The 17,632-nt window shown below is 43.9% G+C and overlaps 1 protein-coding gene across 1 annotated transcript; it reads right to left on the bottom strand.

Annotated features, from left to right (window-relative positions):
- Positions 1 to 761: 761 nt before the first annotated feature.
- On the bottom strand, positions 762 to 16,079 carry gtpbp4 (GTP binding protein 4). The gene is made up of 16 exons (XM_080503279.1): positions 15,981 to 16,079; positions 12,947 to 13,117; positions 11,027 to 11,130; positions 9,938 to 10,074; positions 9,193 to 9,293; positions 7,850 to 7,942; positions 7,480 to 7,671; positions 5,750 to 5,815; positions 5,449 to 5,649; positions 4,132 to 4,209; positions 4,005 to 4,056; positions 3,824 to 3,924; positions 2,551 to 2,748; positions 2,412 to 2,477; positions 1,186 to 1,329; positions 762 to 1,086 (listed from the first exon to the last, which is right to left on the bottom strand). Exons 1-16 carry the CDS (start codon positions 16,026 to 16,028, stop codon positions 934 to 936), a joined length of 1,905 nt encoding a protein of 634 aa, XP_080359405.1. The 5' UTR covers positions 16,029 to 16,079; the 3' UTR covers positions 762 to 933.
- Between the last annotated feature and the right edge of the window lie 1,553 nt (positions 16,080 to 17,632).

Consider the following 17,632-nt stretch of genomic DNA (forward strand, 5'->3'; position numbering starts at 1 on the left):
TTTATTCTTTTTTGCTATTTATATTTAGTAAAGGTTAGTGAAGAGACTATATAATACTAGAGGCTGAATTTAACCATATTTCATCATCGTCGTCATTTCAAACCCAGTGATTGATGAAGAAGACACAGAAGCTGGTTCTGCCATCGGTGACCCCGTCTGGAACATGTTTGAGGAAGCAGAAGACGCTTCGTCCTCCATTCGTCCTCGTCTCCTCGCCTCAGCAGCCGCCAGTTTTCACCTTTTCACCTTTTCACCTTTGAGGCTCCTGACTTTTGGCAGAACGACCGGCTTCCTGGATCCAACACGTCCGAGAGCTAGAAGACTGAATCACTGAAGACGAGTCCAGGTATTACTTGATCGTCTACTAGCCGCCTGAGCTAGCGGATCCTGCTAGCGTCTCCCGCCTCCCCTCCTCCTTTCCTCCTCTCTGGTCTCTTCCAGGCTCAATCTTTCATCAAGGCTCATAAAACGCCGACTAGAACTTCAAAACACTGTAAAAACTTGGATATTTAAGAAGAAACAAGCCGATATAAACACAACAGATCCAGATCTGCACAACTCGTGACGTCACACATAGGCTCCGCCCACAAAGAAGGAGGATTCCCCCGATTTTGTCGGCTGGAGATTCAAAATTCAAATAACTTTGTTATGCGACAACAGTGGTGGGGCAGAGTCGGAGGAACCTTACAAGTAGTGTTTTACATTTCACTAGAACTTTAACTTTAAAAGCCCTTTGGAAAGGATGGAAACGCTTGACAGAGTCTGAGTTCAGGTGTTTGTTTATTCGACTCACTTCCTGTTTGCTCCCCGGCCGGGACACAGTTCAGTCTGACAGCAGAACATTTCAATCAGGATTTTTTTTACAGGTTAATTTCTGCAGTAACTAAACAATCAGGAGGGTAAAACTGACAAGTGCTGCAACGTGAAAGCGCCTCATCTCCGGTCGGTCTTGCCCGCCTTCCTCTTGCCGGCCAGCAGGTGTTTGGGCTTCAGGTCGAAGACGTGTCGGTCCGACTCGCCCTTCCTGCACTCGCGGTTCATCCCCTTCTGGGAGTTCTTCATCATCAGCTTGGTCTTCTTCACCATCTGAGAGGAGAAACACCCAGCCGTTAGCCGTTAGCCGTTAGCCTCCGGAACACAAACCGCTGGTTAAGGATGAGGGGGAAAGTGGGCGTGGCCTCTGACCTTGGGGTCGCGCAGGCCGGACTGATCCCGCGGCGGACGGGAGGCGCTCTGGCTGCGGGTTCTGGACGTGGGCGGAGCCGACGCCTCGCGCTTACGCTTCTTGGCGACGCTGCGGGAGCGGCGAGCCTGCTGGGCGTAGTGAGTCTGAGGAGGAGGAGGAGGAGGAGGAGGAAGAGGAGGAGGAGGGGGGAAAGGAAGAGGAAGAGGAGGAGAAAGAGGAGGGAAAGGAGGAGGAAGAAGAGGAAGAGGGGGGAAAGGAAGAGGAAGAGGAGGAGAAAGAGGAGGGAAAGGAAGAGGAAGAAGAGGAAGAGGGGGGAAAGGAAGAGGAGGAGGAGGGGGAGGGGGAGGGGGAAAGAAAGAGGAAGAGGAGGAAGAGGGGGAAAAGAAAGAGGAAGAGGAGGAAGAGGGGGGAAAGGAAGAGGAGGTGGTAGAGGAAGAGGAGGAAGACGAAGAGGAGGAGGAGGAAGAAGCGGAGGAGGAGGAGAAAGAAGAAGAGGAAGAGGTGGAAGAGGAAGAAGAGGAAGAGGAGGAGGAGAAAGAAGAGGAGGAGGTGGAAGAGGAGGTGAAAGAGGAAGAAGAGGAGGAGAAAGAAGAGGAGGAAGAGGAGGTGGAAGAGGAAGTAGAAGAGGAAGAAGAAGAAGAGGAGGAGAAAGAGGAAGAAGAGGAGGAAGAGGAAGAGGAAGAAGAGGAGGAAGAGGAAGAGGAGGAGGAGAAAGAGGAAGAGCAGGATGAAGAGGAAGAGCAGGAGGAGGAGGAGGAAGAGGAGAAAGAGGAGAAAGAGGAGAAAGAGGAGGAGGAGGAGGAAGAGGAGAAAGAGGATGAAGAGGAAGAGCAGGAGGAGGAAGAGGAGGAGGAGGAAGAGGAAGAGGAAGAAGAGGGGGAGGAGGAAGAGAAAGAGGAAGAGCAGGATGAAGAGGAAGAGCAGGAGGAGGAAGAGGAGGAGGATGAAGAAAACACAAAAACAAGTTTTACGAGCAGAAGATTGAGAAAACGACCACCATCAGGACCAAAAGCCTCTGAAATTCAACAAAAACCCTAAAAACCCTAAAAAGTCCAAAATTACTTTACGAAAAACATGTTTTTTATTCCCTTTTCAACTCGTTTCTTCCAACAGAAACACGGATGTGGATTAACAACCATCAACTGCACTTTATACTTAAATTCCCGTCACATGAACACAAACATACAGTTTTATGTCCGGCCAATCACAGTGAAGACAAACTCACATCGTCCTTGTCCTCCATGTCCAGCCCCAGCTGTCCCATCTCCGTCTCCAGCTGCTTCCTCTCCACCTGAACACAACCGCTCCGTTAGCGCTCCGCGGTGACGATGAGCCGTGCGGCCTGCGGGGGGCGCCGCTCTCACCTTGGTGGCCGTCCGGGGCATGCGGGGTCCGTGGACGTCCTTCTCCTTGGACTCCAGCACCATGAGCTGCTTCTTGTCCCGGATCTGTTTGGCCAGGACCCGGATCTCCTGCATGTCCTCGTCCTCGCTCTCCTCGTCCGAGTCGTACTCCCCGGCTCGCTCCTTCAGCTCCTCCTCCTTCTCCAGGGCCTCCAGTTTCTGGGAGGAGGCGCGCAGAAAAGGTCACGTTGACACAAAAGACGAGGAGAGAGAGGGGGGGGGGGGGGGGGACTTCGGCCACGCCGCCTCTCGTCTCCACGGCAACGACGAGAGAAGACGCGAAATTTAACCGACGTTTTCACGTCAAATATGCTGCATCGAACTTTAACACAACTTTAGCTCAACTTCAGCTTAACTTTAGCACAGCTTTAGCTCAACTCTAGCATAGCTTTAGCTCAACATTAGCACAGCTTTAGCTCAACTTTAGAACAGCTGTAGCTCAACTTTAGCACAACATTAGCACAGCTTTAGCTCAACTTTAGAACAGCTGTAGCTCAACTTTAGCACAACTTTAGCACAGCTTTAGCTCAACTTTAGAACAGCTGTAGCTCAACTTTAGCACAACTTTAGCATAGCTGCAGCTCAACTTTACCACAACATTAGCACAGCTTTAGCTCAACTCTAGCACAGCTTTAGCTCAACTCTAGCACAGCTTTAGCTCAACTCTAGCACAGCTGTAGCTCAACTTTAGAACAGCTTTAGCTCAACTTTAGCACAGCTTTAGCTCAACTCTAGCACAGCTTTACCACAACTTTAGCACAGCTTTAGCACAGCTGTAGCTCAACTTTAGCACAACTTTAGCACAGCTTTAGCTCAACTTTAGCACAGCTTTAGCTCAACTTTAGCACAGCTTTAGCTCAACTCTAGCACAGCTTTACCACAACTTTAGCACAGCTTTAGCACAGCTGTAGCTCAACTTTAGCACAACTTTAGCACAACTTTAGCTCAACTTTAGCACAGCTTTACCACAACATTAGCATAGCTTTAGCTCAACTTTAGAACAGCTGTAGCTCAACTTTAGCACAGCTTTACCACAACATTAGCACAGCTTTAGCTCAAATTTAGAACAGCTGTAGCTCAACTTTAGCACAACTTTAGCTCAACTTTAGCACAGCTTTACCACAACATTAGCATAGCTTTAGCTCAACTTTAGCACAGCTTTAGCTCACCATTAGCATGTCATTAGCACACCGTTAAAGTCCAGCAGAGGTTGCGATCCTCTGCAGTCGCTCACCTTCATGATGTCGGGGTCGATGTAGTCGGCGATGTTGTGTCCCTCCCACACCTCGGGGATCTTATCCTGCTTCTCGTCCTCGTTCATCAGATCCCAGTATTCTTTGGAAAAAAGACAAACACACGCGTTGAGCCTCGCCGGTCGAAGCGTTTCCTCCCTGAACGCCCAGAACGTCTCTTACTCTGCAGGTCCAGGACGTAGTCGTCTCCGAGCTCCACCTCCAGGTCTCTCTCCTGGAACGAGAACAAGGTTTACAATCTCCGGCGCCGCGATGGAAGCCGCGGCGCCGAGGCGTCGGGTCGACGTACCAGTTTGCGTTTGGGCGCGTCGACCTCCATCGCTCTCCTGCGCAGCAAAGCTCCTTCTGGGATGAACGGAGGCCTCGTCTGGAAAACACACAACCGTCAGTTTCCTACGAGAAGCCCAATTATCCTCTTTAACCTCAAGAGTTTGTTTGTTTTTAACGTGAACGACTGTGTGTGAAGTTCTAAAAATCGCCACTAGGGGATAAACCAGAACTCTCTGGTGTCTCTTCTAGAACATTTTCCTGCTAACTGGCTGAAGGTAAAATGTTAAAACTCGTCAATCTGCGAGAAAATAGCCGATAAACTGCGCTATTTCCTCTGCTGGGCGGAGCTTCTGACAATAACAGAGTGACATCACGAGTTGTGTTTACATTATGGAGGATCAGAGTTTTGACCACGAAGAGGCTGAATTGAACCAGATTTCATCATCACGGTCATTTCAAACCCAGTGATTGATGAAGAAGACACAGAAGGTGGTTCTGCCATCGGTGACCCCGTCTGGAACATGTTTGAGGAAGCAGAAGACGCTTCGTCCTCCATTCGTCCTCGTCTCCTCGCCTCAGCAGCCGCCACTTTTCACCTTTGAGGCTTTGAGGCTCCTGACTTTTGGCAGAACGACCGGCTTCCTGGATCCAACACGTCCAAGAGCTAGAAGACTGTGGAATCACTGAAGACGAGTCCAGGTATTACTTGATCCTCTACTAGCCGCCACAGCTCGCGGCTCCCGCTAGCCGCGTGAGCTAGCGGCTCCCGCTGCCCGTGCTAGCGGCTCGCGCTAGCCGCGTGAGCTAGCAGCTCCCGCCGCCTGAGCTAGTGGCTCCCACTCGTCGCCTGTGCTAGCGACTCCCGCTAGCCGTGCGAACTAGTGGCTCCCGCCGCCCGTGCTAGCGGCTCCCGCTCGCTAGTCGCGCGAGCTAGCGTCTCCCGTGCTCCTTTCCTCCTCTCTCGGTCTCTTCCAGGCTCAATCTTTCATCAAGGCTCATAAAACTCCGACTAGAACTTCAAAACACTGTAAAAACTTGGATATTTAAGAGGGAAACAAGCCGATATAAACACAACAGAGCCGAGATCTGCACAACTCGTGATGTCACACATAGGCTCCGCCCACGAAGGAGAAGGATTCCCCCGAATTCAAAATTCAAATAACTTTGTTATGCGACAGCAGTGGTGGGGCGGAGTCGGAGGAACCTTACAAGTAGAACCCCAACTATCGTTTTTTTACAAAGTAGTGTTTTACATTTCACTAGAACTTTAAATTGTATTTTAATTTCTTGATCTCTGTGTGAAGCGAGGCTCTGGTTGGCGTCCTCCCTCCCTCACCTTCTCGTCCCTCTTGGCCGGCATGGCGAGGTGCAGGCGGTTCAGGACGTCGTGGACCTTCTTGCCCTTCATCTTGGCGCCGACCCGGTGGGCCAGCAGCTGGTCGCACGCCTCCGTCTTCACCTGCATCACCCCCTCCTCCGTCAGCGTGCTGGTTTCTATGACGACCACGCCCTCCGCCCGCAGGTCGCTGAAGATTTTCTGGGTGAAAAGCAAACGGCTTCAGCTTTTCTTCTTCTTCTTCTTCTTCATTTCTCCCCCAAGGTGGACGAGGGGAACAAAAGTGGCGTTGGGTTCTCACCTGGCTCTCCTCCGGCAGCTCGCTGATCTTCTTCACGTCACATTTGTTCGCTACGACGATGAGAGGCTGCGGAGAGACGCTCGGGTTAGCCACGTCAGGACAAGACGACAAACACCGAACGCCGGCTCACTGCACATTAGCGCATCAACTTTGGCTTCGTCCATTACGCCAAGGCTTCCGGTGCTCCGTCTTCAGATGGTACTCAAATGTACTGAATGTAAATATTCCAGCACTTTGGAACATTTGGGTCATAATTCAGTTTACACATTGAAAAGTTGAGGTATGAGGTTTCAGGAAATCCTCAGAAATGTCAAATGGCTGTACGGGACCGACATTAAGATGGTCCCTAACATCTTTAATTTATGTGGACAATGAAAGACGAGGTGGACATTCACATATTGTTAAACAACTTTATAACCCCTTTGTGAGTCTGATCTGTTTTGTTGTTGTTTTGTTTGGATTTGTGTATTGTTTTTTTCTAATATTCTTCAAAAACACTTATAAAGGAATATTATTTCTTCTTAAGGCACCTTGATATTTAACTGCATGGATGCTAATTAAGCAATATTTGTTTCTGTATTTCTACTGTGATGTAATTTGCCTTGTTAAAGTAAAAAAAACTCAATAAATATATATGAACAAACACCGAACGCTTCACTTTCCTCTCAAGTCACTTCAACACGACCAGAATCCTCAAAACAACCGACAGAGAGATTGTGACTGAACAGATGAAGGTGGAGAAGAAGGCTGGAGACAGTTTGGTTGATAGAATATCGTCAGGTTTCTTTTTTTCCATCACACCATTTTTTTTTTTTATTCAAAAGAGCCTCCGGGTGGTGGAGACGGTCGTCTTCACCTCTTCTGGGATCGTCCTCTGTTAAAACCCCGACGGGTCACAAAGACGTGAAATTATTAATCCTGAATTTGGCAGTAAAATACCTGGCGGGGGAAAGAGGGAGGGAAGAAAAGAAAGAAAAGAAAAAAAGAGAAGAAAAAAAAGAAAAAGGAAAGAAAAAGAAAAGGAAACAAATGAAAAAAACTAAAAGAGAAACAGGGAAAAATAAGAAAAAAAAGAAAAAAGTAAAACAAGAAAAAAGAAAAGAAAAAGAGAAACAGGGAAAAATAAGAAAAAAAAGAAAAAAGTAAAACAAGAAAAAAGAAAAGAAAAAGAGAAACAGGGAAAAATAAGAAAAAAGAAAAGAAAAACAGAAACAGGGAAAAAGAGAAAAAAGAAAAGAAAAACAGAAACAAGGAAAAAGAGGAAAAGAAAAAGAGAAACAGGGAAAAATAAGAAAAAAGAAAAAGAGAAACAGGGAAAAAGAGAAAAAAGAAAAACAAGGAAAAAGAGGAAAAAGAAAAAGGAAAAGAAAAAGAGAAAAAAATTTAAAAAAAGGAAAAAATGAAAGAAAAAAAAAAGATCCCCAAAAAAACCCACCTTGCAATTTTGAAAACGTGTATTTGGGCACTGGAGAAGTAAGCGGTTGCTATGGAAACGACGGGCAGCGAGTCAGAAAGCCTCAACAGGAAGTGGCTGAAGCCCCGACCCGGGAAGAATCGCTCAGTAGAATTCCAGAAATCGACGTTATAACTTTAACTGTCAGTGTTTTGTTTGTTCCGACGTGTTTAAAGTGACGGAAACCACCAGGTCGTCTTCGTCACTGCTCGTCAGGAAAGGTGAAGATAAAATAAATAATAAAAGAAAGTGAAGAAGAGCCATGAACCAGACGCACCTTGTTGGCGAACAGCGGGCGGATGTTGGCGAACAGCTCCAGCTGCTCCGGCAGCGTGTGGCCGCACTGCTCCGACGGGTCCATGACGTACAGCACCGCCGCGCGCAGGTGAGCTAGCGCCGTGATGGCCTGCATCTCGATGGTGTTCCTGTCCTCCAGAGGGTGGTCCAGGATCCCCGGGGTGTCCACCACCTGCAGGACGGGGGGGACACATTGAGACATTTAGGTGACGAGACGGTCTTAATAAAGTGGACAAGCTAATGCTAATGCTAAAGCTAAAACCAGAGGAAACTCACTGAGCGTCAGTGGTGCTAAAGCTAATGCTAAAACCAAAGCTCATCTCCTCCCTCCTCCTCCCCCCCCCCCTCACCTGCCAGCGGAGGTAGCGGTAGTCCATGTGGCCCACAAACAGAGACTTGGTGGTGAAGGCGTAGGGCTGCACGTCCACGTCGGCTCTGGTGACCTGCGGACGACGACACGGTAAAACACGCTGCGCCTCCTGCATCACGGCGTCGGGGCAGTAGTGTGGTGGTAGTATGGTGGTAGTATGGTGGTAGTATGGCGGTAATGTGGTGGTAGTATGGTAGTAGTATGGTGGTAGTATGGTAGTAGTATGGCGGTAATGTGGTGGTAGTATGGTAGTAGTATGGTGGTAGTATGGTAGTAGTATGGCGGTAATGTGGTGGTAGTATGGTAGTAGTATGGTGGTAGTATGGTAGTAGTATGGTGGTAGTGTGGTGGTAGTATGGTGGTAGTATGGCGGTAATGTGGTGGTAGTATGGCGGTAATGTGGTGGTAGTATGGTGGTAATGTGGTGGTAGTATGGTAGTAGTATGGTGGTAGTGTGGTGGTAGTATGGTGGTAGTATGGCGGTAATGTGGTGGTAGTATGGTAGTAGTATGGCGGTAATGTGGTGGTAGTATGGTAGTAGTATGGCGGTAATGTGGTGGTAGTATGGTGGTAGTATGACGGTAATGTGGTGGTAATGTGGCGGTAGTATGGTACTAGTATGGTGGTAATGTGGTGGTAGTATGGTAGTAGTATGGCGGTAATGTGGTGGTAGTATGGCGGTAATGTGGTGGTAGTATGGTGGTAGTATGGCGGTAATGTGGTGGTAGTATGGTAGTAGTATGGCGGTAATGTGGTGGTAGTATGGTAGTAGTATGGCAGTAGTATGGTGGTAGTATGGCAGTAGTATGGCAGTAGTATGGTGGTAGTATGGCAGTAGTATGGCAGTAGTATGGCGGTAGTATGGCGGTAGTATGGTGGTAGTATGGCAGTAGTATGGCAGTAGTATGGCGGTAATGTGGTGGTAGTATGGTAGTAGTATGGCGGTAATGTGGTGGTAGTATGGTGGTAGTATGGCGGTAATGTGGTGGTAGTATGGCGGTAATGTGGTGGTAGTATGGTAGTAGTATGGCAGTAGTATGGTGGTAGTATGGCAGTAGTATGGCAGTAGTATGGTGGTAGCATGGCAGTAGTATGGCAGTAGTATGGTGGTAGTATGGCAGTAGTATGGTAGTAGTATGGCGGTAGTATGGTGGTAGTATGGTGGTAGTATGGCAGTAGTATGGCAGTAGTATGGCGGTAGTATGGCGGTAGTATGGCGGTAGTATGGCGGTAGTATGGTAGTAGTATGGCAGTAGTATGGCAGTAGTATGGCAGTAGTATGGCAGTAGTATGGCAGTAGTATGGCAGTCAGACGAGGTTCACCTTGTTGATGAAGCTGGACTTGCCCACGTTGGGGTAACCACACAGTAGGAGGGTCCTGGTGTTTGGATCAATGGAGGGGAGACGGGAGAGGTGCTGACGTACTGGAGGAGGAGGAGGAGGAGAAAGAGGAGGAGGAAGAGGAGGAGGAGGAGGAAGAGGAAGAGGAAGAGGAAGAGGAAGAGGAAGAGGAGGGAGAGGAAGAGGAGGAAGAGGAAGAGGAGGGAGAGGAAGAGGAGGGAGAGGAAGAGGAAGAGGAGGAAGAGGAGGAGGAGGAGGAAGAGGAAGAGGAGGGAGAGGAAGAGGAGGAGGAGGAGGAGGAGGAGGAGGAAGAGGAGGAAGAGGAGGAAGAGGAGGAAGAGGAGGAAGAGGAAGAGGAGGGAGAGGAAGAGGAGGAGGAGGAGGAGGAAGAGGAGGAAGAGGAGGAGGAGGAGGAAGAGGAGGGAGAGGAAGAGGAGGAGGAGGGAGAGGAAGAGGAGAAAGAGGAGGAGGAAGAGGAGGAGGAGGAGGAGGAAGAGGAGGAGGAAGAGGAAGAGGAAGAGGAAGAGGAGGGACTCATCAGAAAGGTCCATCATCAGTCAACAGTGTAAAAGTGACTTCACAGTGAATAAACATCTGAACCAACAGGAATAAATCACCTTTGAATCGTTTCGCCTCGAAACAAGAGCAGAAACAACAAAACACCAACCCCGACGAGTAAAAGAGAAACACTTTTAGAAACACCACACGCGGTGGTTGCCGTGGTTACCTTGCTCCAGGTACTCCAGGCTGGACTTCTGCCTCTTCAGGACGGTGCACATCCGGCCCAGCGCCGCCCTCTTCAGCTGCTTGCAGCGGTACATCGAGTCGCCGTACTTCATCAGGCGCACGTAGTCCTTGGCCACGCTGCAGCGGGACGGAAACCACACATCTGGATCCAAACGAGTCACACCTTCATCGACCGTCACTCTCGTTCTGTGGTTTTCTACCTTTTTAGAGCCGAGACACACTTTTTACTTTGGAAAACATCTGGAGTCACACCTCCACCTGGACATGTTAATAGAGGCTACAGAGTTTAACATTTTAACAATATAAAGTCTTTCTCATCAAAGACATCAAAGTCATTGTCATCAAAGACATCAAAGTCATTGTCATCAAAGACATCAAAGTCATTGTCATCAAAGACATCAAAGTCATTCTCATCAAAGTTTTATCAACAGGAATCCAGTAAATCCAGAAAGCAAGGACTTTTTTTTAATAGTGCCTCCCTCAGTGTGAAACCTGGACCTGATGGATGAAGCGCTGAGATCCTGGTTTTCAAAAACTTCTCCATCACTGTCACTGACACAGTACTTTGATACAAGATGGTAGCAGGAGGTGGAGATGAACCACACTGACGTCTGTCACTTTACATTTCACCTGCAAAGTTCTGTGCTGCCCTCTAGTGGTGAAGAGTATTTATACAGGATTACTCTGCAACACACTTGTTTTTATTAGAACAAAATGTGAAATTGGTCTAAAGAATGACGACTTTTCTCAGAGGTTTCTCTAAAACTTTTCTTTTGTTTGTGGTTTAGAGCCAGTTTTAAAAAAAATGTATAAAAAAAAAATCTCTTTTTCAAGATATTAATAGCAAAAGAACATTTATTAATGTAGTTTTACTCTTAAAAGCAAAAAAAAGCAGCAGAAAGACTTTATAGTGTTAATAGAGGCTGCAGAGTTTAACAGTTTAACATTTCCAGGTGGAGGTGTGACTCCAGAGTTTTACAAAGTAAAAAGTGTGTCTTGGCTCTAAAAGGTTGAAAACCACTGGACTAGAGAGAGCAGGAAGTGGGGCCGTTACCAAAATAAAACCTACTTGTCGATCAGATTCTTGGCGATGTTGAGCTGGCCCAACGCCAGCTTGTAATGATCTTTGTCGTACAACACGTTCATCAGGTCGGCGTAGAACGGGTGGATGTCCTACGGAGACGGACGGAGACGGACGGAGACGTGTCCAACAGATCGTCATGAACAACTGATGTGTTTCACTAAAATAACGTTACTTCTGTTTCCAGCCCGTCCCTTTAAGGGTCTTTTTATTAATGTGCTATGTATGCTTTATGCTAGGCTAGGCTAGGCTTTATGTATTTGTACAGCAGTGGGAGGTGGGAAGCTAACTGCTACGTTAGCTTAGCAGGTAGCTTCCTCCATCAGTTTAGTGTTTGTTTACAGAGGAAGAGGAAGAGGAAGAGTTGCTGCCGAGGCACAATGTGTGTTTTTTTCACTGAAACAGGTACGAGAATAGCTGGTTATGTTATTTAACGTGTTTCGTACAACATATATGTTTTCTGGGTGCTGTCATTTATTTTATCATTCATATATTTAATTTATTTGGAACTACTTTAAATATTATATTTGCATTGATATTTACATTTATCATTATGTTTTATAATTGTGTTTTTTGTAAGACAGTTATTTTTGTACACGTATAATTATAGAATAGCTGGTTATGTTATTTGTTCTAGAACGTGTTACGTACAACATATATGTTTTCTGGATGCTGTCATTCATTTTGTCATTCATATATTCAATTTATTTGGAATTTCTTTAAGTATTATATTTGCATTGATATTTATGTGTCTTAATTTACATTTATCATTATGTTTTTTTTCCATTGAAACAGGTACGAGAATAGCTGGTTATGTTATTTAATGTTATTTAATTTAAACATATACGTTTTCTGGATGCTGTCATTTATTTTGTCATTCATATATTCAATTTATTCGGAATTACTTTTCTATTATATTTGCTGCCGAGGCCGTCCGCCTCACACGATGTGTTTTTTCCCGCCGTGACCCAGAAGACGTTCCCGGTCCTGAGCTCCGGTCATTGAACTCATCACCAGGCCGGTTACCGTATTTTCCGCCCTATAAGGCACCTAAATACCTCAAATTTTCTCAAAAGCTGCCAGTGCGCCTTATAGCCCGGTGCACCTTATATATGGAAGAATTGCTCTACTCCAGACTGCTATTTGACAGCTGAACAACTAGAAGCTTTTATTTTGACAACTCTAACTTTGCAACCGGATCTTCAGTGCGGACGACACTCCGCACAACACCTTCATCACTCATGGTTGCACACCAACGTTCTAACAAACCAAAATAAACTAGATGAAATAATGACTCCCTAAACTGGGGAACAAAAACACATAAACACAATCAACACAACACCAAGCCCAACAACGACCCACAATAACCTCCAACAACACAAAACATGAATTTGTCGCTGCAAGGCATGATGGGACATCCTGAGCTCCTCAGTGCAGCCGATAGAAACTCCCATAATTCATTGCAGCTGTTTGTGGTGTTTTAAATGCAATTATTGGGGGTTATATTTGGTTTGTGGTGTCGGTAATAATTGTGTTGTGTTGTGTTTTTGTTGCTTAGTTCATGTAGTTTAGTTTATTATTATTATTATTATTACCGGTAGTTGTAAGTTGTCAACCAGCAGTGAAGAAGGTTTTGTGTGTAGTGTCCTCCTGGCATAGGCTGCAGGTAGGACTATCAAAATAAAGCGTGTGCACCTCTCTGGGTGTTAGAATCAGTGGAAAATGTAACTTAATGGCTTTGAGCTATAAATGTTGCTGACCACTGGTCTATTCCATGCGCCTTATAGGGCGGTGCGCCTTATATATGAATGAAGTTGTAAATTATGTCAATCAATGTAGGTGCGCCTTATAATCCGGTGCGCCTTATAGGGCAGAAAATACGGTACGCGGCGCGGCGTCGGTACTCACGTCCAGCTTGGGGAAGTCGGTGAGGATCTGCGTCAGCCGGTCGTGGTAGTTCTGCTGCGTGAACTTCACCTTCCGCATGTAGAAGTGTCGGATGCGGTGGATCTGGTAGTGCTTGTGCACCACGGTGGGCGTCTTCCTCTGCGTCTTGGACAAAGTGATGTCGATGAACTCCTGCAGGGACAAACGCAGGCGAAGGGTCAAAACACGTCTCCAGTTTCACAACGGCGACGAGAAATAAACCGATTAAAACGTCGGTCTGACGCTTCCTGAGGAATCTAGTCCCTTTTTTTAAGCGTATCTTTATTATTTTTAATATTCGTACGACAATAGTGACCAACAATTTGAGCAATTTAAAAAATATGGCATTATTGAAAAAAATAAGAAAATACACCAACAAATATTCACCAAATTTCTGAGCAATAAATGAAGAGAAAATAAATAAATAAGTACACACATAAATGAAAAAACTCATTGACAATAATGATGAATAATAATATTCTCAATATAAGTTAGAGCATATACTTCATCAAAGAAAACAAAAAGAAAACAATAAATAAATAAATAAGTACATATATAAATGAAAATACTCATTGACAATAATAATATTCTCAATATAAGTTAGAGCATATACTTCAAAGAAAACAAAAACAAAACAATAAATAAATAAATAAGTACATATATAAATGAAAATACTCATTGACAATAATAATATTCTCAATATAAGTTAGAGCATATACTTCATCAAAGAAAACAAAAACAATAAATAAATAAATAAACACATAAATGAAAATACTCATTGGCAATAATGATGAATAATAATATTCTCAATATAAGTTATAGCGTATACTTCAAAGAAAACAAAAACAAAACAATAAATAAATAAATAAGTACATATATAAATGAAAATACTCATTGACAATAATAATATTCTCAATATAAGTTAGAGCATATACTTCATCAAAGAAAACAAAAACAAAACAATAAATAAATACATACATAAATGAAAATACTCATTGGCAATAATGATGAATAATAATATTCTCAATACAAGTTATAACATATACTTCCATCACAGAAAACAAAAAATAAATAAATAAATAAACTTTTATATAAACTTCTTTATCATCTCCCCCCCATCAGTTTACTTTCCTTGTATTTCATCTTACTGTATATTTTGCTCCCCTTAGAACTTATTATACTTTATTATAGTTTGTGATTTTTTACCTTATTCTTTAGTCCCATTTTATTTTATCTACTTATTATTACTTTTTACTGTCAATATTTTTGTTCCTTAGAGTTCTTGATAGTCATTGTATATAAGATTCCTCTATTACAGTAGGAAATCTTTAAATTATGACGTCATCGAGTCATTTCCCAACGTCACCATGACGTCGTCACTTTTTAAAAGCTGCTCGATTCGGTCGAGGAAAATGCGGCCGCCGCGGCTAGCTCTACGTTATCGTCATCGCTTTCCGCCATTTTGGATTCGCCGCTCGATACCGGATCTCCCGGTGGTTTACTTTATGAAAATACGGCCCCTTTTTTGGGGGGTATTTTCGAAGATACAGGTGAGTTTCACGTTCAAAATACTGAATCTGCTCATTAAAGTGCAACGTGAAGTTATGTTATATGGTGAATAAACGTCATTCTCTGAACGTTGTCGTGGAATTTCCGTTGATAAATCTTGCTTATAATGCAATATCATTTAGAAAACTATTATCATAGAATGAAAAGGTAGGAACCAAAATATTCATATATATATATATGTATATATTCGGGCAGATATGTACAAAATATTAATAAAATGAATTAAAATGCAGTAAAATGAAGGGCTCAAAATGGAAATGACGTTTTGTTTTTTGGGATCAATTTATCTTTATTATTTCCAGATTAACAGTAAACGACAATAAAGTCAGATCACAGTTTTCTATTATTGCTCTTAATGCATTTTCCTTTTATTTTCCAATTAGTGATAATTTGTCCTTGAAAACACCAGAACTCTGGTCTGGATCGTCTGATTTCAACAGATGAGGTCATTGTTTTGATTTCAGAACGTTTTATTCAGCCAGACCCAGATCGAAACTCATTCCTGTTTCTCATCGTTGTGACTTTTTCTCTCAAAAGTTTTCACAAAACAATTTTTTTTCTTTTAATTCTCACATTTCTGACTTTTTCCCCTTCAAAATTCCTTCTTTTCACAAGGAATTCCGACTCTTTTCTCTGAAATTCTACACCTTTTCTTCATAATTCAGTCAGATTTATGCTTTTTCACCCCCAATAACATTTGACCTTTTGCTTATTATCATTCCTATTTCTGTCTTTCAGGTCAGATTTTTGACTTTTTCCTGAATTCCTTCTTAATGTTTGGACCTTTTCTTTTCCCCTCCACATTTTATTTGATAATCTCTCCACCTGTTTCTTGTGGTTCTGACGTTTCCTCTCAAAGTTTCCTCTTGTTTTCCCCCAAAATTCCCCTTTTCATTCACAAAAATCCCACTTTTTTTTTAATAGATTTTACACTTTGCTCCTCAGATTTGTGACTTTGTTCCCCTCGAAGAATTCTTAATACTCATATGATATATATTCTTAGAAATCTTAGAATCTGCCTTTAAACCAGTTTGGAAAGTCCTTAAGAGCAGAATGTAACAAGTACATTTCTCCATTGTGAGATCAATAAAGGCTTTTCTTATATTATCTTGTCTTACAGAGACAGAAAAGACTTTAAAGACTTGATGAGACATTTAAATCCCCATAAACTTTCCGGAAGTAAACACGTTGAGCTGGTTTATAAACTCTCACACTTTCTACCCGGAATTAAAAAAAAAACACAGAAGATAAACGTCTGTTTTCACCCTCCAAACCCACGTTAAACGTGTAGATATCCAGATGTGTGTCTATCAACCTCACAGCTGTCCGATCGCAGCAGGTAAACACGTGTTTCTCCTCCAGCTGTTTTTCTTCTTCGCCCGTTTCTCCGCTCAAACCGCGCGACACAAACCCGCTTCGAGACGCGGATAAAGCGGATAAAACTCACCTTGGAGGTGGGAACCACCATAATCTTCTTAAAATTGTAAAGAGCCATCTTGGCGGACACGTTCTGGTCCTCCGACGGCACGAGGAGAAGGAAGTCCTCACTTCCGGTCTCGGAGGATGTGACTTTGTAACGCAGCGTATCTGCACAGCGCCCCTAACGTCCAGTCGCCGGTACTGCAGGAAAAAAGTCTGAAACGAGTTTTAACATGCAAAAATACAATAGGTTTGTCTTTTATTAAGTACTATTTCAAATATTTGCATTTTTTTTTAAAACATTTTGCTGTTTATTGCTATTTCAATATAACACCCAGATATGGATAAAGTCAGTTATCACAGCAGCTCCACATTTCACAAAGATATGAAAAAATAAGAGCAGTTCCACAAAATATGTTTTGTTCATATTCCCGTGGTGAATATTGAAAATATTAGGTATTGTGGATTATTAACCATAAAAGAAAATGATATAAATACAAGAATTTACAATAAAAACACAGGTAAGTCCTGGTTTTTAGGTTTGTTGTTTAAAAACATTTCATAACTTATATACATTTACACCCATCTTATATACTGCTTTATTCTGTTCAGGGTCGCTGGGTACACCTGGACAGGTGAAGACAGGTGAAGACAGGTGAAGACAGGTGAAGACAGGTACACCTGGACAGGTGAAGACAGGTGAAGACAGGTATACCTGGACAGGTGAAGACAAGCACACCTGGACAGGTGGAGACAGGTGAAGACAGGTGAAGACAGGTACACCTGGACAGGTGAAGACAGGTGAAGACAGGTGAAGACAGGTGAAGACAGGTACACCTGGACAGGTGGAGACAGGTGAAGACAGGTGAAGACAGGTACACCTGGACAGGTGAAGACAGGTGAAGACAGGTGAAGACAGGTACACCTGGACAGGTGAAGACAAGCACACCTGGACAGGTGGAGACAGGTGAAGACAGGTGAAGACAGGTACACCTGGACAGGTGAAGACAGGTGAAGACAGGTGAAGACAGGTACACCTGGACAGGTGGAGACAGGTGAAGACAGGTGAAGACAGGTACACCTGGACAGGTGAAGACAGGTGAAGACAGGTATACCTGGACAGGTGAAGACAGGTACACCTGGACAGGTGGAGACAGGTGAAGACAGGTGAAGACAGGTACACCTGGACAGGTGAAGACAGGTGAAGACAGGTACACCTGGACAGGTGAAGACAGGTGAAGACAGGTGAAGACAGGTACACCTGGACAGGTGGAGACAGGTGAAGACAGGTGAAGACAGGTACACCTGGACAGGTGAAGACAGGTACACCTGGACAGGTCTCCAGGTCATCCCAGGATAAACACATAAAGACAGACACAGAGACAAACAGGGTCACTTTAGGATCTGATGTGTTGCAGTTATTTGAACTTATCCGAACTTTCTTTTTTAGTGATTCTTTATCAGCTTAAACCCAAAACTCTCGTGAAGAAATGTTCCCTAGATTCTCTTTAAGCAGTTTTGTTTGTTATTCCTTTTTGACTTTCACCTGGTTTTAGTTGTTTTTTCAATTATTTTTATTATTTTTAACCCATTTTAACAACTATTTAAAATCTTTAGCCAGAAATCAATTTGAAAGTAACTCTGGTGGCAAAAACACACTATTTTTTTTCTGAAAAACTT

Source organism: Blennius ocellaris (assembly GCF_963422515.1).
Source record: "Blennius ocellaris genome assembly, chromosome: 10".
NCBI lineage: Eukaryota > Metazoa > Chordata > Actinopteri > Blenniiformes > Blenniidae > Blennius > Blennius ocellaris.

Coding starts and splice junctions, on each gene's coding strand:
- gtpbp4 (XM_080503279.1), bottom strand. CDS start 16,028: ATGGCTCTTTACAATTTTAAGAAGATTATGGTGGTTCCCACCTCCAAG. Junction 7,943..9,192: donor AGTCCAGCTTCATCAACAAG/GTGAACCTCGTC, acceptor CGTCGTCCGCAG/GTCACCAGAGCCGACGTGGA. Junction 5,816..7,479: donor GCCCGCTGTTCGCCAACAAG/GTGCGTCTGGTT, acceptor GTCTCTCCGCAG/CCTCTCATCGTCGTAGCGAA.